Source organism: Passer montanus, unplaced genomic scaffold, assembly GCF_014805655.1.
Source record: "Passer montanus isolate IOZ18808 unplaced genomic scaffold, ASM1480565v1 scaffold45, whole genome shotgun sequence".
Lineage (NCBI taxonomy): Eukaryota > Metazoa > Chordata > Aves > Passeriformes > Passeridae > Passer > Passer montanus.
In genome coordinates, this window is record NW_024369373.1 from 7196822 (window position 1) to 7223579 (window position 26758).

The window sequence follows — 26758 nt, forward strand, 5'->3', positions numbered from 1 at the left end:
GCAAAAGTATTCAGGCTAGACTAGAAGAAAAAATTTTCTAATAGCAGAACTTATTGAGAAGTGGATTAAATGGGCAAGGCAGTGTTCCTTTGTGGAGGCCTTTAATGGCAAGTTTAACTTAGTTAATGCTCACTCCTTCAAATGAATGCTCTTACCTGTGCCCAGTATAGAACAAAGCAATGCACACACAGCTGCAGCTTTAGAGGTGAGCCTTGCTTGAACCACTTTCTAACATATAATTTTCAATCTTGAAAAGAAAGATTTTCGACTGTTTCCTGGAATAAAACTTGTAATAAAAGTTAACAGATGAAAAAAGTTAATATTGATTTATTATCAGCATGGTAAAGCATGTAATAGCATGAAAACCAAGAAAAATCATGAAGTCAGAACAGAGGAAGGACATATATTTACTTTCAACCTGTTGCAACAAGAAGGGGAATTAAAAGTAGTGCTTAGTCAAGGTAATGAAGTATTTTCTATTATAACAGAATATCCCAAACTAAGGGGATGGCATAACAAATAAAACTTAATCAGTTGTGGTACTGTGTTGCTTGATGATGATGATGCAATTCTCAGCATCCTTAAAATAACTAGCCATGGAATATTTTCCTGTTTTCTGATTATTAGTACTGTTATCTACTTTTGATAAGTACAAAGCATCTGGTTGATACCTACAGGATTAAGCATACACTGAAGTGCTTAGCAGAAGTTGGGTCCTTAAATGACCCTCCTGTATTTCCTTTGTCATGGTACTAAACCTGCTGTGCTTCTTGAACTTTATCTGAGTAAGTGCTGCATACTGTATTTATATCAGACACATTTTATTGTTTGCATTTTGGCTTTATGAAATGTCAGAATTAATCTTATACTAATGAAATGTTCAAATTTCATCTCAGCTATGAACATAGCTGCTAATCCTATAAGATGTTTACTTTCTGCCTCTCTGGCTATGTATAGTAACAGAGAGTCTGCAAACTTAAGCACTGCTGACAAACGTCTCCCTACTGCTAGTCAGTCTAATAAATGTTATTTCATTGAGTAAAGGTTTAAAATTAATTAATTCAATGTCATTAAAATCCCTTGCAACCTTTGACAAGTTTGCTTTTACTGCAGACCAGTAAAAGTAGTTACCTGAATACTGCATATGCCCCTGCACCCCACCAAATTTGGTAATTTTTATGTTTCAACCTTAAAATTTAACTTTAATCATTGTGGAATATAACTTTTAATATGTTTTAGGTGGAAATGTGGAGGGACAAAGTGGAGAGAAAGGCAGGTTGTTTCAAGAGATGAAAAACAAAAGGGAAAATGGTAAGCCAAAGGGCTTGGACCAGAGTCCAATCTTCCAGTAAATCACACACAGTGTAGCTACCAACCTCCCAAGCCTTTCCTTAGAATTTCTCCTGTGGCAATCTCAAAGTGAGAGCTGTGTAATTCTCAGCAGGAAAACTCAGGCTGCATTCCTTGCTGAAGGCTGTGGTCAAACAGTTCACAGCACTGTCCGGTGGGGGTGTGTTTGGATATGTAGGGACATTTTTTACATTTAGTTTCTAAGCTTCAGGCCCTGATTTTTCACATCCACAGGCTCTGAGTAGCTCTTGGCTCCTATGCAAGAGAAGCCTGCTCAGGCAGAATGGTGTATATTTATTTGCACTGGCATGGTGCCTGAGGAATTACCCAGGAACAGGGCCCTGGTGGGCTGACCACCATAGGAGCAAGGTCTTGACAAATGGTTCTCAGACTTCTGATGCCCAGGGAATACTCTGTTCTAGATGGAATTGCAAGGGAGATGGCAGATATGGCCAAGCAGCCCTTACCCTGTGCAGCTCTTCCATGAACGGTCAGTAGAGCTGTCGCACAACACAAGCCTTGGCTGGACTCCTGGGGCTCTTAGTCCTGCTGGGGTCTTGAGAAGGGATGAATGGGCAGAGCACACAACTGCTGTGCAGTTTCCCTTGTAAGCCATTCAGGAATCAAAGAATTTCACCTCCTCTGCATCCCCATGCCATGGTGCAAGCTGATGGGGAAGAGGATGTAACTCTCACAGGAATATTGTGGAATATGATTTGGCACCTCACTTGTGCTGATGCAGATGAGCACAAGAGTTCAGGAGCAGCAGTCACTGATGGTTTGGTGCCTCTGATTGGTGCTGCACAGTTATTGACTGTGAGGAGAGCCATTTTCAGATGCTTTCCATCAAAGTGTCACTACTCCTCATAGTTCTGATGGACAGCAACCAGCCAGGAATGATGTGATTTTGGCAGTTTAGTGCCAGATCTTATAGAGGTATAACCTGATGAAACCTGGATGTGTCATCTCTGTTTCCACTTATTTAGGCAGTAACACTGATGCAGCAAAGGAAGTACAAATAGTTTTAATTTTCATGGATTGAAAGATGTTTGCCTCAGAAATCAACCTCTGGTGTGGCCAGTGGACACCCTGTTAATTCACCTTCCTTAAACTTATAGTATTAATATCTTTGTTGTTCCAGGGTGTACAAAAAAGGTTCACTTTTCTAGGTGACCCAGCATTGCCTTTTATGTGTTCAGAAACAAGAGCCTAGATTAAAAAATGCAAATGAGATTTATTCATAGCATATATAGTTACCAAACCTCATGGATAACGGCATCCCATGAGCCTGTATTCTTGTGAGTAAGTTGTGTTTCCCTCTTGTAATAGACTTGTCCTTGTTTGATTCTTGCCTGTGTTAAGATTGCTTTAAATACACTTTAAAAAGTGTCTTATTTTTGTATCCATGAAGGACTTGCCATCAAATCCATGTCAAAGCAAGACAGAGAAGTCCTGATTCAATAAATGATGTTTTCTATGATGACAACATCCTTTCTGCTGTGCAGGACTCACAGTGATCCTAAAGCAGTCCGTAGACTTACAAACTTACACCTCAGGAAGTCTGAGGCAGAAAGGTGTCATCCCTCAATGCCTGATTGAGAACCATTTTCTGTTTAGTATTTTTAACCTTCTACTTCTGTTTAGTTCCTGCTCTACCACTTAATGTAATGCCTGTTTATTGCAGACTGCTTTTAGTTTGGTCCTTTTAAAAGCTCCCTGAGGCACAATGATGCCTAGAAATTAATGTATTCCCTTCCCGCACACCCAGCAGATGTGTGTATATTGAGTTAGTGTCTCTAGTGTTTAGCTAATTTCTCTTCAGAGCATGGTTGAATCACTGCTACATACCAAACCCATTTGTGGCCTTTCCTCTAACTACAGGGATAGGTAGATTTATATACATAATATTTTTAGCTGTAAGTGCAAAGGGCTTGTGTGACTTGCAGATTTTTATAAAATCTCCAAACATACTGTGCTACTGGACAGCACAGCTCCTGCTGCTGAATGTGACTGGATTCAGCAGGAATGTGTGTAGGGCAGCCTTTGCATCCCCAGATCTTGAAGTGCTTTCCTTTGTCAACTTTGCCTACCCATTTTTTTCTTACTGGTTGGAATAGAAGTAATCTTTGAAGAGATTACTGCTGGTTGAAAAGCTGAGACTTTGGTTATGCTAGGTAAAAGCATCCTTGCAGAGAATTAACATGTATTCCAGTTAACTGTATTCCTGTTTCTCCCCTAATTGGGAGAAAATATTCTCCTAATGTTGATGTATTCAAAGCCATGATTGTTACATCTCAGCTGTGGTTGAGGTCACTCATTTTACGTGCAAATGGTGATGCCTTATTTTCCATTAAAAAATGGCACTCTCTCTCCATGGATTTGCAGACCTTTATATCATAATCCCTCTTGTCGAGGCAGTCACCAGAAGCAAATCTTTGGAAGAGTATTGGTCCTGTCACGCTCTTCCAGTCCTACCATAAAGCAAAGTGCCACCATACAAAGAACTGAAAATGCCAACTTCAGGCTGCAGAGTTTACCAAGGTAAGACATGTTAAGCATAATTTCCTGGAAGCTCCCCCCAGCCCCTTAAGGTAGACAAAGTACCCTTCCCACTGTACTAAAAATAAAAAGACTCAGTTGTACAAGTAAAGTCTTTTAAAAAATATAGATTTATTTTGAGAACATGAAGCATCAGCAGAGGCACAATTATAAACAGAGAAAGTAAAACATGGCAATGAACTTGCGACCAGACTGCAAGCAATAACTTAGAGGCAGAGGTTACCATTTCATATATGAAAACCTGCTGAAAGTTGGTTATTATTGGTACTAGACAGTCTAGGCTTTGCTCATCTCAGTTTTAATCCAAAAATATCTTCTCATTTAATCCCTTCTAAGTTTTTATTGAGAAGTATTTGCCTAAATAGCTATATATTTTAAATACTGCATAAAGTGCATTCAGATAAGGGATGGAAAAAGGTAAAGGCCCAATTTCCAATGCACTAGAGGACTGAGGCAAAACATATTCAAATCATTGACTAGAAAGAGCTTGGTTTTGAACCAAGCCCCAAGAACACTGAGCAATGGCACAGTAATGCAAATACAGTTTCTAGGAGACAGCTTTAGATAGATACTAAGTACTAGAACTATGGTTTGACAGCATATTTGCCTTTCAATCTTTGCAGAACAAGGTCACATTCCTCTGTTGATAATTGCAAGAATAAAAAAAATATGCTGAAGCTTGAAATGCCCCTACCAATGTGATCCTGAACAGTTGTTACTGTAAACAACATGGTATTTATTTTGAAATAGTCCATTAATTTTAGGTGTTACTGTCTGCATTTTCCTCCAGATTACAAGCTGCTATCTTGGAATTCCAATTTGTTTTTTGTTGTTAGAAGTGCAGCCATTTCCATCTGTCACCAGCCTTTAGGCCTAAAGTGGTTTTTGTTAACATCAGTGAACCAGAATGTCTTGTTCAGAAGCTTAGGCTTTCTGGTTCCTAAGCAGTTAAGGGCAATCTAAGGACAACCAAAAAACATAATCTTAAAGTCTCAGCTTCCTCTAACTCATTTGTGTGTCTCAGAAACTTGTGAATAGCTGAGAGATACTGCACATTATAACATTCTAGCATAATTTTTTTTCCCTTAAGTCATGTTGGGAATCTGGAGGAATTGAGCAGTGCCAAAAATACCACTTGTTTTGAGACAAGTGAACTCCTCAGTCTCCATTCCAAGAGGTCACTGCAGTGCTGGAGCCTCGTACCCCTCTTAGCACACCTGTTACTTTTGTGGAAGCATGAACTTGGAAGACACTGAAGAACATTCCCAGTACTGTGATAGTGACATTAAGGACTGAACAGTGGTTTTTCCCTTACAATTAAAAAGGAGTAACTCCTTCTGATATGAAAAAAAACCCAAACATTTTTGAAGTTGTAACTTCCATCTCTAATTTACATCAGTTGTGCTTATGAACAGCTGGGGGAAAAATTCTGTAAAATTCAAGAGCTGAATTATTTAATTCTTCTCAGTCATCCTTTTTGTCAGAGGTACTTGAGGTATCTTCCTCATTGCCTTGAGGACAGACTTTATTTCTTGCAAGTGGTGTTGTTTCTGAGACCAGGGCTGTGCTCCTAACTGGGCTGTGTTTGCCTTTGGGTGGCTCAGTGTCTTGCTCCTCAAACACACCTGACTGGTGTCTCTGTAGATCTATATATGTAGTAAACAATGAGGCATATTCTGGATGCTTGAGTGCAAAGTTCTTGAACTCCTCTGAAAAACATTAAAAAACACAGATACTGTAGTGCAGCAACAGAATAAAAGAAAACTGCAGTGCCTGCTTCTTTCGCTGAAGCTGATCTCCAGTTAGTTCCCTCTAAGAAAACCCAAGAGAATCATACAAAGCATCTAGGTCTTTGCTTCAAAAGTTCTCCCCAGAAACAAGGCATGAGAACCATCAGGGAATTTGAGGGAATTAAAAAAGGGAAGTCCCTGCCAATATGACTATCAGAGTATTCTTTCTAACAAAAGGACGTTAACTTACCATAGGAGAGCTTCCCGGTTTCATCTGTATCTATTTCTTTAAAGAGCACAGAAACATCAAGCTCAGGCAGCCTCAGTGCTGACTGAATGATACAAGAAAACTCATCTTCTGTTATAGTGCCATCCTCATCCATGTCAAAGAGCTGGAGAGACAGAATGTGTAGAAATACTTTGGCATCACTTTGCTTATGAACCCTCTGTGCACATCAGCCACTCATTGTGGCTTTCCAGCACTCAGCAGCTCTGTGAACAATGCCTGGGATTTGAAGAGCCTGGAATAAGACTAAGCAGACACTCTGCAGAGCAATGTTCATGCTATAGCAGGGAATAGAATTCTGCCAAAACAAACAAACCTCACAGCGCTGGTTCACTGATAAAAATAATACAAAACTGATAAAACATAAACCAAGATGTATGTTTATTGTCACCATGAGCTATGCTAAGAGTCTACTGGATTCAGCCAGTCTCTACTGGAACATCTTAGGTTTTAGTCTCCATTTTCATTAGGTTATAGCACATCTGCTGTCAGATTAAACTTGCGCTCATAGTTTATGCTCTGACATACCTAAATTTTAGTGTATGTGATTGACCACTCACTAAGGAATTAATTGTAATTAACAAGGAATTTGGAATGCAGGTTCCTGGAATGCAGGCAGTTGATGTACATTGATCATCCCATCCTGCCCAGTGCAGTGACAGAAACCATCTGCTATGAATCACCCCTGGAGAAATACAAGGGATGGATGGCTGTAATTCTTAAATACTTGCTACAGGCACACTTTGCCATTGTGAAAGAAAAGACATTTAGTGGCACAGAAAACAAACAGCAAAAGGAACCCATAGTTCCATTTTAGACTGAAGCAGGCTTTTACCAGCTAAATGAGTTGTTTTGTGCTGAAACTGGAAATTAAAACAAATTACTGATTTTATTAATTTTATTATCAGCACACCTGTTAACATACTGAACATTATAGTGTAGGGATCAACACAATGGAACAGCAACAATAGCTGCTAGACTTGCTTCTTCATAGGAATCTATACTGATAAAACATCCCCAAAAACTAACAAATCACCTTGAAAAGCTCTAATGCTTATCTGAAAAGAAGCCAGTGGATATAATGGATTGCCAAAAACTGTGTGGTACTTCCCAAGTATGCATCAGTACTAGGAAGCTTACAATGAACATGAGTGGTATCCCAATTAATTTCTCAAAAGAGTTAATAAGACCACACTAATGGGTAAAACAAGTGGATCTGTGTCAAAGAGCTACTAAAAAAAGAGCCAAGGATTCACAACATGGGCATGCCTGGTCACATATTGTCTGCATGTACCTGAGATGTGAAAGGAGCTACTGCTCCTTTACTGCTTGTACTATCAGGGCCCACAGGACAAGCCAGCAGCTCTTAGATGTAGCCCAGTTTTCAATGTGCCAGTCCTAACAGCCCTTGAATTTTTTTCTCCTTCCTCTTTGTTGAGAACAATGACTCTAGTGAAGCTTGACCCACAAGAGGGTATTACTCCATCTATTGTGACATTGAAGAATCACAGCAGAAAAAAACCTCAGGCAAAAAAAACTACAAGAGCTGCTGAATCATTTTTGGAGTTAGCCTGCCAAGTTACATATTCATTAGTGCCTTCAGATGGCTTTTGAAACCCTTCTCTATGATGCCTGCAATTCTTCCCCTCCCTTTCACACTCTAAATGTCAATTGGTTTAAGAGAATTACTCACATTTGCATAACAGATTGAAGCTATAAACTTATGATTTGAAAGCTAACAGACTTACAGTCAGTCTTGATTTGTCAGGTTTGTAGATTTACACTAAATGGAACTTACCTTAAATGCCATCCGAATCGTCTCCTCAGTGTTGGCTGGGTTACAAAGAATAGACAAACCAATTACATACTCTCTGAAGTCGATGCTGCCATCTCCATTCTGTAACCCAAACATGCATGGCAGTAGTTATAGTTAATACCAAAAATCACTTTAAAAGCTCTTCTGTGAATCAAACACAACACATGCACTAAGACATTTTACAATACTAGAGGTTTTTGTTCTTCCTGGGAAAAAACCTAAGAGCTCACTAAATCTGTAATGCTAAGGCTGGAGTAGCAATATACATGTTTTCAATGGCTACAAAATGGGTATGGATTTCTATTTTATGAACAAACAAAACACAAAAAAGATTTAAAACAACTTAAAGTTCTTCTTTAGCACACGGCCTTCAGGAAGGCTCTGAGAATAACTGGAATCCACGTTTGAGGTAACTGTAGCAGTGCATGCAGCACTGGCACTTGATGAAGTTCAGAGACCAACGCAACACAACCCAGAATCAACAGGCCAAGAGTAAGGATGCTGCTTAGAGTCTGAACCTTCAGCAATAAAATATATGTCAGTGAAAGGACAACTAAATCTACCTGGTTTATCTTAAGCTTTCCTCTGAAGCCTATGCACTGCCCTACATGCTATTTGGAAGCCACTGCACTGTCCCACCTTTTAAGCCAGAAAGACAAGGAATTCATTGGAACAGCCTCTGTAATAATTCCAGTTCTGATCTGAACAAACATTTCAATGTGTTAACTACAAAGCTACATCAACAAAACTTTTGAAGCTTGCTTTGATGGGATTTGTGATTAATTCTCTGTAAGATGCATTATATTTTCAGATAAGGAGAATGGCAGATGCCTGATGAAATCTATGCTTATATCAGTAATGTTTCTGTCACTTTACTGGAAGTTTCTTGAGTGTTTTGGGAAACATCTGTCTGGGCAAAAGCCATCTGCAAACCTTAGATGGTGGGACACAGAGCAGGTAATGACAGCATAACAGAGATGACAAATAGACAAGAATACATTGTTTTGAATTCACAGTAACGGCATTCATCAAAAACATTTTAAAAGCAAACTGAAGTGTAAAGCAAAGTTCCCTTTGTGGATGAAGTGTTTTGCATTTCAACAAGAAAAACATTTTCTTAAGAAGTATGTATGAGAGCAACACAAAACTTTTTCAGCCAAGTGAGAGAGGGGTGGTCAGCTGGGTAAATCTGCAGCAAAGGACCAGACCAGATTCTATTTCCGGCTCTCCTACCAACTTCTAATGTCCCCTTGAGCATACCAACCTAAACCTTTCTGCTCTTGGTCTTCTGCTGCTGAACAGTGCAATATGTCAGGGGAGAATACTAAGGCTGCTCTGTAGAGTGGTTTGAAAATTTTGGGTGCTATGAAACAGGGATTTTAGCAATTGAATTTAGATTTTGAGACAGTTCTTGATTAACAAAATATGTGTAATAATATAATGAAATCAGTATTATTAACCTCTCATCATCAAGCTATACATTTTGCAGGATTTAAATCTTCTAAGATATAATTTTATTTAGCATTCAAAACCAATGCAGGTCTCTTTTGCATAGACAACTGCTGTATTATTTATATTGATGGTCTAACTGATCCTTTTGATTGATCTTTTGATTGACTTTGAACATCTTGTACTTCAGAAACCTGTGAATTTCAGGTAAACTTTTGAGCAAAGATATGAATAAGATATGAACTTTTAAGTTACTTTCATGGATGTCTAAGGGTTATAACTTTTGTCAGTTTTTAATCATTAGAAAAGGACAAAGTTGTCTCATACACATTGTTTTATTTGCAAATCTGTGTTCTCATTGTGATGCAGAGTTTGACTTTCAGCATTTTCTTCACATTGTCATTCTCAGACCTAGTTTTAAAGCGTAGCATTACAAACATAAAGTCTAAAAACAACTGAAGCAAGAGTGCAGATAATAACTGTTCAAAGTTCCAGAGAATATTATTTTTGGATAGTTTTGCAGACTGTATTCTTAGAAAAGGATTGTTTGAAGTGATTAGAATATTTTGAAAATTTATTTTCAAAGTTAAGAATATTTATCACAGTAAAAGAATTGGGAAGTAAACTTTAAAATAATTTAATGAAAAACAACAACTTCTGAAAGAAGTTAACACAGTTGTGGCACATGGAAATATGACAAGAAAAAAGACAAAATAAAGGTCATATTATTTTCGTTAAAGTGTGAAAACTCAGTAATCAAAACTGAGTGCAGTCTGATAGAAAGAACCCCAGCCATTTCAGTAGAAAATAAAGTTACTATGCTTGCAAGATCATGTTGTGACTAGTTCTACAAAACTCTAGGATGCTGGCTAACTTCCAAATGCTCTGGCATTCTGGTTAAGGAGAAATGATGGGGTTGCTGCCTGGGAAAAGAAATGGAAGTTAAACTGAAAATACAGGAAAACTTGAAGTGCTTGTGTAACACCACAGCAAAAAGCACTTGCAATTGTCTTTCCATGCATACCTAACTGTGTTTGCAGCCTATGTATCCAAGAATATTTTAAGGAAGCAATGTGTGAGCTAAGCTCCAGTTCTCTAAATGGTAAAACAGAATTTGGTTATGCTACAAATATGCTACAAATAATATTTGCAGTTATGCTACACAATCAAAAACATAATGTAACCTTAACAACTCTTGTTTTCCTTAAGGAAGCCAACTTTCTGCTACTATTTTCCCTATAGCATGCTGTGGTAACTGGGGTTTTATTGTTGTTTTCTTATATAATACACTAAATCTTAGACTTTGGAAAACAAGAAAGTTGCACTACCATAGTATATTTAGATTTGCACAGGGACTGCAAGCCAGATGCAGTATAAAGCTTAAAGTACTACTGCATCAATACTTTAGAGGAGGTTATCACTTTACCTCCTGCTCACTTTCCAGTTACTCAGAGCCCAAATGGCACTACATGGCATAATGGATAACTGAGTGCTTTTCCACTGAAGAACTGGGAGGAGGCTGAATGCCATGAGGAAGGAACTGGCCTCTTTTATCTGGGATAGTATGAATATTTTTCTGTTTGCTATTAAACAAAGTGCAGGAGGAAAAAAATCTGGGCACAAATTATAAGTTAGTTTCAAGTAAAAGGTTTCTGCAAGTATACCAGGGAGGATAGCTCATCAATTTGAAAAATACTGTTTGCAAAGTGTAAGTGCAAGATTTAGAAATCGAAGCTATGGAAAGTTACAGACCAAACCAAACTACACCACAGCACCCCATTAACATGTAGATGGCCTGCAGGTATTGTGTGGTATTCCTCTATGAGTCACATCTGGAGACTGCCTCTAGTGCCAGGCTGCCAATTTAACTCCTCTTTTCACATTCCAGCCAGCTCCCACACACCCAAGACAATTTTCGTTTAAAGCAGCAGAGCCTTGCCAAGAAATCTGTTTTGTGCAAGAGCCGTTTTTGTCAACAATGTAATCCTTAATTCAAGGAAAGGCACTTTTGACAGTTCATGTTATTCCTTTTATTTTTTTACTCAGAAGTTGACATCTTAGCCATTACTGCATAACTACCTTGAGTGGGATGCTGCACGCTGATGAAATTTCACTCAGATAGCCAAAGGTTGACTTTGGCTCTCTGTCTGCTATGTGACTGCATAATTATTTCAAGTTTCTCTAAATATAAATGTAGTATTTTAAGTTGTTTGCTTCATAACTATGTTCAGGCTTGAAGGAAAGAGAGAAAAGACTAGTTCATGGAACTGTAGGAAGGAGATCATTGCAGAAGTAGCCTCATGTAAGTCTTCAATTTTGTCCTGGCCACCAGATAGAACTGACAGTAAAACTGAGGTTTTGCTTCAGCAGCCAAGCATGAAAAAGCAGAAGTAGAAAGGAAATGGAATGATTATGTAAGTTCACTGATCACTACAGTTATTGCAACTCTAATGTTCCCCTTGTTAGAAATAACTGCACAAGAGTCTACTAGTGACTGCCTTCAGGCAAACAGCCTTTATTCCAGCTTAGTGACTGCTGACAAACCAGAACAGCAACATCAGCACCAAACTTAGCAGCTTTTTTATGTAATAGTTATACTCATATACAAGCCACTTTACATGAAAAACTAACTAAGCTCTGATCTTTCCAATATATTCCCTAACCTTAGAATCTAGGATTTTCTGAACTTATGCAACTGCCCGATCAACAACCTACACAAACCCCTCAGAAAAGCAGACTAATGCATGCACAAGAAGAATCACTACACTGGAAGCTGAGCCATCTACTGCTATCTACATCTGCCTTAGAAAGACTAAAGGCCAAGACCACAGCTGTGCAGCAGAGCAGTGTGGTCCTCCAGGTGTATCTGCCACACAAACACTTCAAGAATACATGGTCAGCTGCAGCCAGTCCTCAATGGTCACTCTGACGTGCCCACTTCCATCTTGGTCCAGGGACTTGAAGGCCCGGAACATGCTGTCCAGGCGCACCAGGCAGCTGATGAAGCTGTTGAAATCCATGCTGCCGTCCTCGGCGGCGTACCTGCGCACGACCACCCGGCACAGCTGCTCGTTCAGCTGGAACCCCGCAGCCCTCAGGGCGCTGGGCAGCTGGGCTCTCCCAACAGTGCCTGACTGGCCAGCATCGAACTGCTTGTACACATACTGCCACTTCTTGATGTTGTTCCACAGGTACTTGAACTCCTCAAAGCCCAGCTTGCCACTTGTGTCGCTGTCCATGACGGCGACCATGCTACGGCAGGTGTCCAAGCTGAAGCCATCCGCCTTCAGGTCTTGGTGTCTGGAAAGGACTTTGTTCAGGATGTCCCTTAGCTCGGTGGCACACACTTCCATATCATCTCCAGCCAGCTGGGCAAACAGGCGACGAAATTGTCTGATCTCATCACTCTCCTGAGCTTCCACATTTGTAAAATGATTGCGAGGAGGCGGAGGTGGCTCTGGATTATACTGAGCTGCCGCTTCACTTATAAGGTTGACGAGACCTCCAACAAGTCCTCCAATATTCCCTGCACCTCCACCTCCTGTCAGGAGCCCTCCAAGGCCACGTGCAAGGCTTCCTCCACGACTACTACTACTTCCTCCACTTGCTCCACTCAGCAAAGCTTTAGCAAGGAACATTGTGAAGATTTTCTGAAGTGAGTTACGTGGAGATCCAGTGTTCTGTAGCTCTCTGAAGCTGTTTTGTGTCTGACGTGGGTGTGGGCAAAACACAGCTTATCTGCATGCTTAGACTTCACCATGTCTGTGCATGTTTCTGGCTCCCAGTTACGTCTCACTAGTTTCTGTCAGGTGTTGATACGCCCCTATTTCTTTTCTTCTTTGCATTGTTATGTTTATGTGATTTGAGAAATCATTTTAGAGAAAAAAATAATGAGGTTGAAACCCACAAAGCAGAAGTCTCAGAATGCTTGTGCTCATATCTGAAGCAATTTGAAACCAGCCCTGTTAGATGAGCATGATTGTTCCTCAGTTGTGCTCATCTCCTTAAAGGTGAATGCAGCCTTGCACTTCTTTGTTGTCATAATCTTTTATTCCCTCAGAATTTTAGAGAATTGAGAATTACTTTGTTAGTTCTGGTCACTGATGTTGCACCATATAAAGAAAGTGAAAGAGTATGATTGCCCTTAATTACTCTGGTTGCCACTGCACATTTCTGATGCAGGTACTGTGCTTCAGGACTCAGACTACATGCCTCAGGAGCCAATGGTCCAAGATGAGGAGGCAAGAATGACAAAGGCCTGATGTACCTAGGACTGCTAGAGCTTCAAGGCATTCAGCAGTTCAGGAAATACATCTGACTCTTTTAGAGCTTGTAAAAACTTTTATGTGGAAAAATCCTGAAACAGTTTTAATGAGCATATACCATGGCCTCCCAAGGACAGGTGTACTGCTAAGGCTAACTGATCAGGAAGAGTGATGGTGAGTTGGGAAAGCTCTTACGGTAAGAGAAAACCTCCAGTCCACAGGCACTTGCAGGACAACAGGCGGTGTGCACTGGAGCACATGTGGAGGCCTAGAAGTAAGATTAATTCTATCTCTGCTCTAGTCATTGATGCTTTCGGTATAGACAGAAATGCAGCCATTTTTGTCATTCTCAGAGAGAAGTAGGAAATTGGAGAGATTAGCACTGAGTAGGGGTAAAGCCTAAGTGATCATGTTAACACACAACCTCCTTTCCTGGTGGAGAGAAGCAAGAGGAGTCCCTGTAAAATCTAACAGCACCCTTCACAAGCACAGCAGGAACACTCCAGTGTTCCAGTTAACACTCCAGTTAGCTTCACTCTGCCTTAAATTATCTAATTAATTACAACAGCTAACTAAGCTATCAAAATGTACATAAGATCAAAATCTGCAGTTGGCCCAAGAAAATATTCAGCTACTACCAGCATGAAGATTATTGTCTGATACTGGTGCAGCAACTTGGTCCAAGGGATGGCTGCCATCTCTCACAAGGCAGAAACTAATGAATATTTTCTCCACTGAAACTTATGAAAAAAACTGTAAGAGTCACCTACCTTGCTTACAGAAACTGTTAACCAAGAAGCATTTATTAAGCTGGACATAATGAATTATAATAAATATCCTTTTGGGACATGATTTCTAACAAAATATTGTCAAAAAGTCAGTTAACCAATTACTCACCCTGTCAAAAAGTAGAAACAGCTCTTTGAGGACATCTGAAATAGGTAGCTTCAAGTACTCAGCAAACTCCTCAATTCCAATTCTTCCCCCTTTGGAAGCACTTGCAATAGCAGCAAAAGTATCCAACTGCTCTCTGATATGATTCCATTTTAGGCTATGCAAACATGAGGGAGAGGAGATATTTCTATACAGCAGTTCTCGGACAGATGGAATTTTAGTAGGAGTTATTACAGTGCTCAAAGATGAAAAACTGCCAAACAGGGCATGTGTGTACAGCATTTCTAATGCTGTACTTCAGACCAGATATTTTACTTTAAATCAGTAATTAAGGACTGCTCCTCTCTGGTTATTAATATTAAAATCAGGCAGTTCTATGCTTGGGTATGTCAGACTTACACAGAATAACTTCCCAAACCTAGAATTGTCTGTCCAATTACTAGGATGCTCCAGCAGAGAGCTTTTCATTACCATAAATTCAAGTGTAGCAGTATTTTGCTGTATCATGCTCTAGGCTAAGTATTTCCTTGACAGAGAGAGCAGGTCTCAGCTCTGTTAGCAAGATCTCTACCCAAACACCAGTATTGCCAGAGCCTCAGAACTGCCAGATCTCTGCACAATACACCACTGCACCTCAGTAAGAATAATTAGGATTGCCATGTAACTGTTCCAGATGGAATTCTATAAATGGATATATAGCACTTAACAATAAGTCAAGATTTATTGGACACATTCAGATTTCACCACAGCCATGCCAGGTTATTTGATGGAGTATGGTTACATGGCTCAGTTCTCAAATTCCACTGTATCTAGACAGAAAAAACTGACATCACTAGTGACACATGGCTGCACAGTAAAACTAAGAACAGTAAGCTGAAGTTTCAGGCTGGAAAGAAGGTTTTTTACTTCCTGCCATAAGCTGCCAGTACCTCACCACTAAAGCAATTTAAATTTCCACCAAGATTACCATGGACTACTGCTCTACTTTTTTCACCCTTTGGTGAGAACAATCTTTTGTCTGGCAATGCTGGTTACAAAAATTACTCGGGATTAGTCCTTACTGGGATTTTCCTCATCTCTGATTTCCCAGTAATTTATGTAAATTGTATGCTTAAATACACTATGTTACACATGGCCAAGTCTGTAGTCTGGTTATTTAACCTTTGGCAGATGGCCATCAATACCTGCAGCACTTTAGTAATTATGCTACCATAAACTTCTACTACTAAAACTTCCCTTACTTGAGTTTCTTGCTAATTTTGGTGAACTCCACCAGCCCAGCTTCCATGGGTAAAGTCAACTGCCCTGCTGAAATCATCAGCCTGCAATCTTCAAAAGTGTGATCAGTGACTGGCACATTCAAAGCACTGAAATAAAATTAAGGAAAAGCAAAATAAATTTCTTATATATGAAAATAACTTTTTGTAGACGATTTCCCTTCTCTGATATGTGAAACAAATGGTAATTCATTCTTGCACTGCTGCAATTAGACAAAGCAATATACACCATTTCATGAAACTGTGAAACCACACCATGAAACTATGTTATGGCAGCACCATGAGGTTTTAAGATTTACAGTCTTGTAAATGCAGCCCAGTAATGCTGGAGAACAAACCACCACCCATTCTCCTTGCCAAGCAAGGAGAGATCATTTATTCAAATGTTCTATGAATTGAACATACTGTGTTCCAATGTATACCTTTTTTATGTTCCATGTGAAAGCAATCAGGGTAATCTAGTACAGGATTTTGACACCTCTTAGTGAAAATCTAGAGCAATTCCTATGTATAGTACCCAGGACTTGATCAAATTGTACTTTATGGTTAGGCTATATGTGGAATTGCTAATAAAAATAAAAGAACAGTTCTCAGGTTTTATTGATGATCAGTTACTTACTTTGCCATGGTTTGTCTGACTCTGTTGGCAAAAAGAATTGGATCATTCTTTTCTTCCTCAGTAGGAACATGAACAGGCAGAAACTGAAAGGGATGAGTTATCCAATCAATTCAGCAGTTACCACTTCATCAGGAACACGAGCAATTTCTTATGTTTGTTTGAGTGTGCGAGAACAGGAGAAAAACATCAGCCATGCAATGAAAGGACTGGGCACTAGAGGTCTCAGCCACCTCAGAAACTGCTCAGGCTCTCCTGCCCTCCCCACACAAATGAGATTTACTGCAAAACTCTCAAGGATTGGTAGAAGCGTCTTTAATATGTAAAATCAACCCTCCAAAGAAGGAAAGTGTAATAAGTACATACTTAGTTAGAAGATTAAATGCTGCACTGGTAAGAATGTGAGCTTGAAATACTGCACACTTCTTTTCAAAGATCCTTTTAAAGTGATGTTATATATTAGACTATTGTGTGTGAGAGTTTTAATGTTTTTAAACACACACTGCAGTCCCATGTCATACCGTGTATCTGTCAGCATGTGACTGGTAAGTTTCCCGTACACTTTTCCCTCCTGACAAAAACATTAAGGAATCACAGTTCTGAGCTGTAAGTAGTACACTAACTGGATACAATTCAGAACTGCAAGCAGAAGGTAAAAAATCCCAACAACCCCCTCTCTGACCACACCTAGGAAACACCCCAGCTATCTAAATGGAAACATGTTTACTACTGAGGGTTCACTATTAATATGTAAAAACTTGGAAGTACCTTTTCACCAAATTAGCTTCTGGATGAACTATTATCTATTGTGGCATGAACCAGCACCTGTTTGCAAAGTGGTGTGTGCAGAGGAGTGCTTTGCTCTTCCTACTTCAGTCTACAGTGTTTGCTCACAGTTCTGTTTACTGTGCCTTTTCCCAGCTATGGTTATCATTTATCTGAGTTCTGCTGCTCTGCACCCTAACCTTAATTCCTAGAACACAAAGATTCCAAAATAAGGTGCTGCTCATAGTTCATTGGAAGAAAGTTGTTAATCATGTGCCGGTATGTTGCTTTAGTTAGTTATACTGCAGTTGCTGGTGGTGCATTACTATAGCGCTAACTGTCCCATATAAACACAGTTTGTCCTGAACAGCCATTTAAAGTTTGTTTTTAAGGAATGCTTTCTCTTTATGATTAAAACCAATGAGTTTATGGAATTGGTTATCTGTCAAATAACCATAAAATTTTTCTGTTTATAATTAAAAGTTGTCTCCCCTGTAAGGAGAGGAGAGGAGAGGGAGGTCCAACTGTTCACAGGAATATTTGAGATTTCATTCCTTTTGTAAGCAGTTCCTAGCTTTGTTCAAGGTCTGAAATAGGTCCCTGGTTATTACAACACCCCTTCAGAAGTCAGATAACTCTTAAACTGAAAAAGCACAGGCACACAGGACACAGAAACCTCTGATGGGTGAGATGAAGTCATAACTCCGGGTTTATCTACGCAAACATGGTCATGGTTTTGAATGTGGTCATTACCTCACTTGAGGCTGAGGTCTTGCTCACAGAGCAATGTAAATTCCTGGCAGCTTAAACACCACCTTCACCCCCTTCAAAAAATTCCCCTACAATTATTCATAGAACCTGTTTGCCAGAAACAACAGCTGAGGAGCAAGAATTTGGTTGACCTTCTGCAGTGGCTGCATGATGTCACACTTCAGCTGCTATCTGCTGGAGAGTGGCATGTACATCTTCCCAGTCAAATTCAGTCCTGTAAGAAAATTCTTCACACCTCTTTCAATAGCAAAAATATTGCTCTGATCTGCTTGGGACCTAGTCTCTCTTCTTACAGAATTTGCCAATCGCTGTATTTTTGGCAGCCCTAAAACTCACTGCCAGGTTCAGTTTCATGTGCAGCATCCCAGTGTGTTAGAGCTGGACTGGACATGGGCACACAGCCCTGCAGCTCCTGCACAGCAAGGAGAGGCACTGCAAGAGTGGTGGGAGTGGAGAGGCTACTTGCTCACAACATGGGACAGCAACAGAAATTTCCACTCTTAAAAGGAGTAGCTGGATTCCCTCCTTTCACAGGAAAATGTGTCCCTTCTCTTATTAGAAACTGAAAGGTTTTTGCACTGGTGTAAGAAATTAGTTTCATTTTAGGGACACATGCTGCTGAGAAAGCTGCAAATTTTTTCATGTTTCAGTTTCATCTCATGGAACATGAAATTTAGTTTTTAAAAAAACAAGTTTGAGTTCTGTTCCAAAGTAGGGAAAATTATACTCTTCCTTCTGTTGGAAGGGCTGCATTAATTGTTTCTTTCTCCCATGTATATAAATCACATAGCTATGCCCCACTGAACAAAATTATTAGGAGAATTATTTCTTGATTACATCCTCTACAAATATGTGTCTAATGCATGCACTATATGGCATACATTATACCCTTAAAATGAATGCCACCTTTCCACAACACAGAGTAGATTGACAATTGTCAGCAGCAACAACACCGCTTATATTCACAAAGCTTTGGACTCTGTTAAATCCTGTGTTTTGGAAATAAACAGCAAAATGTGTCATTTTCTCCCCTTCCTCAGGCTCCTAAACCAACTTAGTGCACACTGACAATCCTCTGTGGTCTGGTCAGGAATGTGTTTTGAAAGTTTCCTCTTTGACAGGGAGCAGTTAGAGTGTGGGTGCTCACATGAGAAGTGTGGATGTTGTTTCAGTTGTCATTCATCTGTCCCTGTGCTGTGCAGTGCATTTAATGATCAGGGAAACTGGGTCCTTACACGAGGCTCAGCACAAGTACTTGAATGAGCTGTGAATTGTAGAAATCTATGAGAGCCCAGTCTGGGGTGATGGTGAGGAAGACAAAGCTACTTTGAAGGGCTCAGAGAAATGGGGAGGTGGGAAAAAGAAGCTGTTACCTTTGACAGAACGTTAATTTTTAGTTTTAACATCAGTAGAATTCATGTAGTGATACTTAACAATGATTTTATAGTTCTCTAAAAATAAAGACATTTCTGGCACCTGTCTCAAAAACTCATCAGAATGATACATACATATGGACAACAAATTAATCTATTACTTACTATGATGCTTGTTCTTGTTTCTGAGACATTTATTGTTCACTAAAAATAACTAATAATGTGAATAATTTATTATATTATGATTATATCAAAGCGGAAATACCCTGGTTGCTAAATCTTAATAAAAAATATTTCCAATTCTTACCTCAACTTCTACTCTTGTGGAGATCTGACACAATGTCATTATGCACAGCTCTTTACTGCAGGTAAATAGGAAGAAAAATAAATTTTACTTATTTAAAACAGAAGAATTTGCATGTCAATTTTAAAGCACAAAAAAAAAAAACCCAAAGCCTGTATTAGGCAAGATTTTAAGTACCTTGTAGTGAAGTTTCCCAAAAAGATACTTTTCACATTTTTTCTAACAGGGCTCCTGTATATAGCTGCTGCTTGCTCATGGGGCAGGCAACTTGTTGTCTGCTCTCATGAACATTAACAATTCTGCACAGCTCTTTGGCCAGTAAAATGTCCCCTTCTCTCTAAGGAGGTCCATGGATACTGGATTTTAAACTTTAAGACCTTTGATTCCGAGAAGAAGCATTATTTTATCTTTTATTCTCTCAGCTGCAAAATAGGACCAGTAACTTCCGTATGCAGAACTGGATTTGTTAGTATTTGCTAGTCACTTTTCAAATTACAGTAACATTTACACAGAAGTGTTAATGAAGTGCCTATAGGGTCAGGACCATCTTCTTTTTTAAAAAGTCACAAATTTTAGAATCAACAGATAAGCTCAGGGGAGGATGGAACTGCCAAAGAGGATAAGCATAGTCACTTCTACTACTGACTTCCTCTTTTCACTGTGATCTTGAAGCAGAAATGCACATTTGATCTTTAAAGCAGGTATATTTTAATGGAAAACTTTCAAGCAGTCTTTCTCTGTTCTTGTTTTGGACTAAATAGAAAAGAAAAGGGAAAATGCAAGAGAATCTATGGAATCGTGTCTATCTTCTGCACAAGCCCACTCTTAATGCTTGATTTTCTAACACATAACATCAGGTATTCCTTCCAGCAAGGCACAAAAGTAAGAGAGAAGTAGTAAGTAAAAGCAGGAACTATGCCAGGAGGTTTCTGAGGAGACTGGTACTGTCCTGTCCTGGCCACAATATCCAGGAAGTTTTACAAAGAGTGAGACAGTTTTGCATTTTGTGATCTGCATGTTTGTGCAGGGAATATTCTTCTCCTGGTTCCAGTTAGTTTTGTTAAGAATCTATGGATTCCTCTCCATCCATCCCTTCTCTCCTCACAATTTTGCTAAGCAGTTCCTTTCACCTGCTCACAGGTTTTGATCTGATCCTTCACCATCCAGCCACCAGGCTCAGAGCATTTCTCTACTCTGAGTGAATGGGCAGCCTCCTCCCTCCCATGGGAATAACTCTGATTTAATTTCCTTCTTCGTCTACTCCTACTCCATCTATTATAACTGAAGACACAGCTCTATTTTAATCTTTCAGTGTAAATCCTCTATGGAGGAAATCTGCAGCATGTACTGAACTTGCAATGTTCACTAGTCTCAGTAAGCTGATAAATGTATCAACAATAGCAGAAACAGGAAAAAATCTTGGGAAACCAAAATGGACACTTCATCATGTCCATTGTCTAAGTGTGCAGATGACAGGATTATGTATATTAAAAAGTGTATGTGTATTTATTTATTTATAAAGATAGCTTAAAAGGTGCTTATGATCTGCTCCACTACTCCAAATGTGTTTCAAAATTACCTGCTTTCCCAATGTTAGTTAATAAATCAGGACTATTGTACTTAGATACACTACATATTCCACACGAGAATGTGGTATATGGATTCTGAAAATGCACATTTTAATGAATGTTTGTGAAGTGGAAAGTATTTTCCAGACATATTTTCAGTACAGTTGTGAAGGTTAATACTTTTCTTTCCTTTGTTCTAATTTAATGCATGAAACAAGAGGAAAAAAAAAAGTGATGGAACTGGAAATAATACTTTCCTTTGCTAACCCTCTCTCTAGCCATTCAGATATGAAATCTACTGCATGACAGCATTATCCCCAAGTATTTCCCCCTCATAAAAACAGATCTAGAAGAACATGTGTCTTGGCTTAGTGGAATCTGTTTGGCAGACAGGGGAAAAATTTCTGTATGTAATTTTCAGCAGGATTAAGAAACTTACAATGAATAGCCCTGCCATGTCCAGGTCACAGTATCCTAAGGAAAAAATAAAACAGAAATGTATGACAAAACCAGATGAAAGTTGGTGAGCAGATAAGTTACAATTTAAAACAGGCACAAGTTTAGTAAAAGTGGATGATGTTTTTATAGGCGTATAGTGAAAATAAATAAAGGTATTAAGGCAGATAGGATTCCTTGCCTTAAAAATTTGGAAATAAGTATGGCAGACTCTTATAAACAATTGGGAATAACATTTATAGTTAGTTAGATATTGTAAATCATTCACTCTGATCTAAACAACAGAAGCAGGGAAAAGAAAAATGGGTAAGACTTTGTCAGTGGGCCTTACCAGTCCCTTTAGAGAGGCATTCTCATAAATATGTCTCATTTAGTTTTTAAAGACATTTCTGCATAATTTATCATGCTTTTTATTTGATATTTTGTTGTTTTTTTCCCTCTCTCTGTGTTTATTACTTCTTATACATTATATTTACAGTGTGTACTGGCAGATCCTTAAATCTTATCAGTGAAATGTGACACCAATCCCCCGAGTGGTTCACTTTTGACATTCATTTGTGAAAGGTTTACACAAAGGAGCCTTTGCAAATAACAATAACAACCATATTTTCAATCCTAACAAAACATTAGGAAGTGAAAGTTTGGTCTTTCCTGGATTTGTTGGATGACCAGGTAATTTAAAAAAAGTTGAAAAGGTTCCAGCCTTACAGTCAGAGTACAGTGGAGCTGCACATGGAATGCTGCATGAAAAGAACATCTGCAAAGCTGCTCTCCTGAGGAGGGGTGTTGGATGTACTGCATGGCTCAGCTTTGCTTCTCTTCAGAAACTTCACAAGTCCTTTTGCAGTAAGGCTATCTTGAGGTTAACCAGAAAATGATGACTAAATAGGGAAGTTGTGTCCATTTTAGACTTCAAAGTACAGGCTCTGTGGCACTGCAGGAAGTTTCCAACTTCCGTCACAACACTTTCCTGTCTCCCCCCTTTAGCTAAGACGCCCAGCAGTAATTTTTGCACAGTCAGAGTAGCAACTACAACATGCTGACACTTGGGAAGCCTGGCTGCTTAGCTTAGCTTTAGCAATGCTAAAGCTCAGGACAATATATTCTTTAGTGACAATGCAAAGTATTTATTGTCGGTACCACTTAAGTCAGACTTTTGCCTTCTCAGTTAGTAACAGAAGTGTTCTGCTCACCAGCTTGTTGGGGTATCGGAGTAACACAGGTTGGACAGGGACTCGTGGAAGAAAGGCACCTGCAGCCATAAATTAGAACTAGTTGTTACAACTAAGCTTGATACAGCAATTGGGAGCTTTAAGTGATTTATTTCAGACAACAGTACCTTGAAGGAGACTTTTTTAAAAACACTAGGAAAATGAGAAGTGTTCTACTTCAGTTTTTTGTCTGTTGTTTGATTTGGGTTTTATGTCTATATTGTAGGTTGGGTTTCTGTTTTTTGGTTTGTTTTTTAAATCAGCAGCACAACCAGCAAGATGTCGGGACAGAAAAGGGTTCAGCTCCATCTCAAGGAGAAAGCTGCTTGAGATCCCTGGACTGTTCAAACTCATTTTCTGTGCATTATCTCCCCACTGACGGGCATTAATTTCATAGGATGAGATGTTCACAAGGCTTTTGAGCATTTCCTGAATCACTCTGTATTCTGATTATCACAAGTGATACGGATCTGGCCACGTAGTAATGGTTTTTAACACTTCTACCCAAGACCCTGTAAAACAGTTAAAGTCATATTGCTCTCCTTTCTTAACTGAAGGGCAGCACAACATAATGATCAGTGGTGCAATGAAAAAAGTTAAAAATTATTTGTTGTCCTTCCTTGCTAAGTGCTGCACAAAGACATTTTGTAACTTGGCTGCTAAGTCTTGCATGGCAAAATTTACAGGAATCTAAGATAGCCCAACTGTTAGCTGACATAAAAGAATATCACATGAGGAAGTTCATACATTTATCTCATAACAATCACAGTTGAGTTTCTGAGTAAATAAATTAGGTGAAAACTGTACTCAGAAAAATCCCCCAACTAACTACTCATATATGTCACAGATATTTTGCATCCTACACAATTGCACTAACCAGGGAAATAAGCTGACTGGTATAAAAGAGTGGGTTTAGTACCTCTGAAACTTTAATAAAGTAAGGGATTACAACAGCGCTGTTGTGGATGATGTACCTTCAAAAGTTCAGTCCTTACTACAACTATCAAATTAGTATCACATATTTTTTTCCAACAACAACAGGATAAAATCTCTCACCTTGTTTAAATGTGATCAGGCAGGATCGGTTTGTGCAGGTGCCTTCTGGGAAAATCAGTATCTTGGATTTAAAGAGAGAGAAAAATATATACACACACATATATTTCATAAAAGGATTGTACCTTAGTATCTGTTATGCACCGGCTGACCTCTGTGACGTGTTGTACTCTATTACCAGAATATCATTACTGTTTCCAAAGGAAACAAACATATTAATGAAGGATGTTCACTATATTTTTAACCTGGTCCATCTTGATTTGGAAACCAATGCTTCCCAAGAAAGGAGTTCTGGGGAAAGGCCTTTATCAGTTCAGAAATATGGTACAGAAGGCTTTAAGTGTTTCACTTGTCATTTTAGTGTTGGTAATAATAGAATTGTTCCTCTGACAGCAGTTCCTTTTTGAGTTGCTGGGTGTATAAATAGGGGAGTTTGGGCTGAAAGGAAGTGCATGAGGTACTTGGGCATTTACAAGTGAAGATGCCATCAAGTGAGATGCCAGCTGTGATGAGAACACAGCTTGAGCAGCAGAGCAAAAGGCAGAGAAGGCATTTGCTGTGAGGCAGAGCTCTGAAGGCATTGCACACCACAGCAGCCTCTGAACCCAGTGACTCAGACACACCAGCACCCAGAAGGTTTCTGGATCAGTGTCTGAGATAGTACACGAAGGGCACTGTGAGCTGCAGTGTGACACACTGAATCCAGCCCCCTATGGAACACAAGACTTGTATTTCTTATAAAACTACAGGATCATAAGCAGCATTCTAAAAACACCCCAGCACAAAATGGTCTGGATCAAGGTGTGCTCCCAGTTCAGTGTGAATGAACAGGCCAAGGCTAGCTGTGAGAGAGGCCTCAGCAGGTCACACCCAAGGGACACACACTGTTCAAGGGTATGACAGAGGCAACTGCACACAGCAAGTTACAGCCAGTCTTCCATGACACATCCTGTAATCAGAATGTGTGGCCAGGGCACAGGACTAGGAATCACCCAGTGATACCCTCAGTTGTACTGCTGACTCAGTCTTGGAGATTCCCAGATTACTTGACTCATAATCTATTTATGCCACAATACATATCTAGGTTTCATCCCAAGTGCAGCACTGGCGCAGGAGCCCACTTCCCTTTCCTCCCCATGCTGCTTTCAGTGGAGATCAGGTCTACCAGGGTATTCACTAATCATAAGTACCAGGGTAGTCTGTAAGCCTAGTATTAAAAAAATTTGGCATGTTTAACTGACAAATTTCAAAAAGTAATGGAGGCTATAAAATTATTTAGAGCAATTGTATTAGAAAAATACATTTATGAGTCAAAGTACCCTAAATGTTAAAAAAGCTTTTAGAAAGGTACTTATGAAGTAAAAATGTATGAAATGTGTAAATAATGCCATTACAAAAAGAACCAACAAGTGTTGGTCTTACCTACTTAAATGGTCTCTGTTTCTAGAGACTGTTCAGAAAGTAGAGCAGTAAACAGCAGGTCTAGCTGTCACAGATACCTCCTACTGAAGTCTACTATCTTCACTTGCCTCTTAATTTTCCTCAAAAGCCACTCAGTGGAACAAAAGTGAAGAAAAATTAATTTTTCTTAGTCATTTAGGGAGTATGACTATGACTAAAGAGACCTTGTAAATTCAGCTACTGAACCAGTCACTTTCTGTTTTTATTTCAAGTAAATTAACCTCCAAGAAAACAAGTCAAGAGATAATTCAAAAGAAAAAGCATGAGTTTATACAAAAATCTGCACAGGAGATGTTTGGAGAAAGATCTTATAGTATCACTGACTGGATCTATCCAGCAGCATGGCAATGACATTGTATTTATAGTATCTGAAGGCACTGTGAGTCCAGAATTAATGCAACAAGAAGAAAGCAGAAAGGCGCTCCCACATGAGATGTTAGTAGATGCACTCCCAGTCTTTCTTCCTCCAAAAGATGTGGATTTCCATCCCAGGCCTCTGCTTTTCACATACGCAGCAGAGCTGCTGCCTCAACACTTTCCTCCCTCCTGATCAGCCCCGGCCCCATCAGCTCTTCCAGATGGAAAGCCACCCAGGACTGGAGGCAGAACAGAGCTTGCTGCTGAGGAATGATCATGGGAAACGCTGCAGAAGAAACAACTCTTGCTTCCATGTCAAAATCCTTCCATGGTTCAGATCAATTAAAAATCTTGGGCTTAGTGCATTATTAACCTGAAAAATGAACAGAGCTCCACCTCGTCTATACTTTATGTGAGAAACTGAAGTTTTGGGCTAAAGTACTGTTTGTACTGATCTTGGACAGTCTGCGTTACCCATCTCACCAACTGCTCATCCTCCACACGGTGTGAGCACAGCTCTATGGTCTAGCTTCAGACTACTGATCCACACATACTAATGCAATTCACCTGCTACACTGAAGGCAGCATGTTAAGACTTGAAAAGGGAAAAAAAGTCAAGAGCATTTGCATTTGCAACAGCAATTGGTATGGTTGGATTTAACGGATCCATTTGAACTCCTTCTAGACACCAGATTCTTCCCTTCTTAACCCAGTCATATACCTGAGAGCTGACTTCATTTCTGTACCTTTTAAGAATCCTATCCAGCTGGTCACTTGTGATGCACGATGAATAAGGAATAGGAATACAAGATCGAAGAGAAGTCAGTGGTGTTTTCATTACCTGTGGCCACTGGCCTCTCGACAATGCCCGCTGAGTTATCTCAGCAACCGTGTTCTTCCGAGAATCAGGGTCCTGACGAGAAACTGCTACAGGCTGAAGGGATCTTAAAATTCCTGTGAAACAGATAAAAAAGAAATTGCCTTATACTAGTGCCTAGAAAACACATGGGTTCAAGGCTTCCTTATAGCAAAACCATGTTATTTATATACTAGGAGACAGACTCCACACAAACAACTTCCAGACTAAATTGATAAGAGTGTTGTTATTCTCTTTCTGCAAAATGGGAAATAAGATGCAGAAGACATACCCAGCCTGCCAGCTGAGGAGCTTTACAGTAGATATAAACATGCAAAATT

The 26758-nt window shown here is 39.4% G+C and overlaps 2 protein-coding genes across 3 annotated transcripts in view; both read right to left on the bottom strand.

Annotated features, from left to right (window-relative positions):
- Nucleotides 1-4000: 4000 nt before the first annotated feature.
- LPCAT2 (lysophosphatidylcholine acyltransferase 2) overlaps nucleotides 4001-26758 on the bottom strand; it is a 30893-nt gene continuing 8135 nt past the window's right edge. Inside the window, exons 4-14 of one of the 2 annotated variants that reach the window (XM_039721410.1) lie at nucleotides 26403-26515; nucleotides 23747-23807; nucleotides 22673-22731; nucleotides 21463-21497; nucleotides 19459-19513; nucleotides 16246-16328; nucleotides 15591-15716; nucleotides 14353-14506; nucleotides 7724-7822; nucleotides 5890-6031; nucleotides 4001-5618 (exon numbers count right to left, since the gene is read on the bottom strand). In XM_039721410.1, coding sequence (XP_039577344.1) covers nucleotides 5374-5618; nucleotides 5890-6031; nucleotides 7724-7822; nucleotides 14353-14506; nucleotides 15591-15716; nucleotides 16246-16328; nucleotides 19459-19513; nucleotides 21463-21497; nucleotides 22673-22731; nucleotides 23747-23807; nucleotides 26403-26515 — 1172 coding nt within the window. In that variant the 3' untranslated portion in view covers nucleotides 4001-5373. Of the gene's footprint in view, nucleotides 5619-5889; nucleotides 6032-6772; nucleotides 7155-7723; nucleotides 7823-14352; nucleotides 14507-15590; nucleotides 15717-16245; nucleotides 16329-19458; nucleotides 19514-21462; nucleotides 21498-22672; nucleotides 22732-23746; nucleotides 23808-26402; nucleotides 26516-26758 lie in introns of those variants that run through there. The other variant, XM_039721411.1, reaches the window with a different exon arrangement.
- Nucleotides 10633-14219, bottom strand: CAPNS2 (calpain small subunit 2). Its single transcript, XM_039721412.1, has one exon. The coding sequence runs from the start codon at nucleotides 12826-12828 to the stop codon at nucleotides 12073-12075; it is 756 nt and encodes a 251-aa protein (XP_039577346.1). The 5' UTR covers nucleotides 12829-14219; the 3' UTR covers nucleotides 10633-12072.

Bases quoted from the DNA above. Each gene is read 5' to 3' on its own strand.
- CAPNS2 (XM_039721412.1), bottom strand. From the start codon at position 12,828: ATGTTCCTTGCTAAAGCTTTGCTGAGTGGAGCAAGTGGAGGAAGTAGT.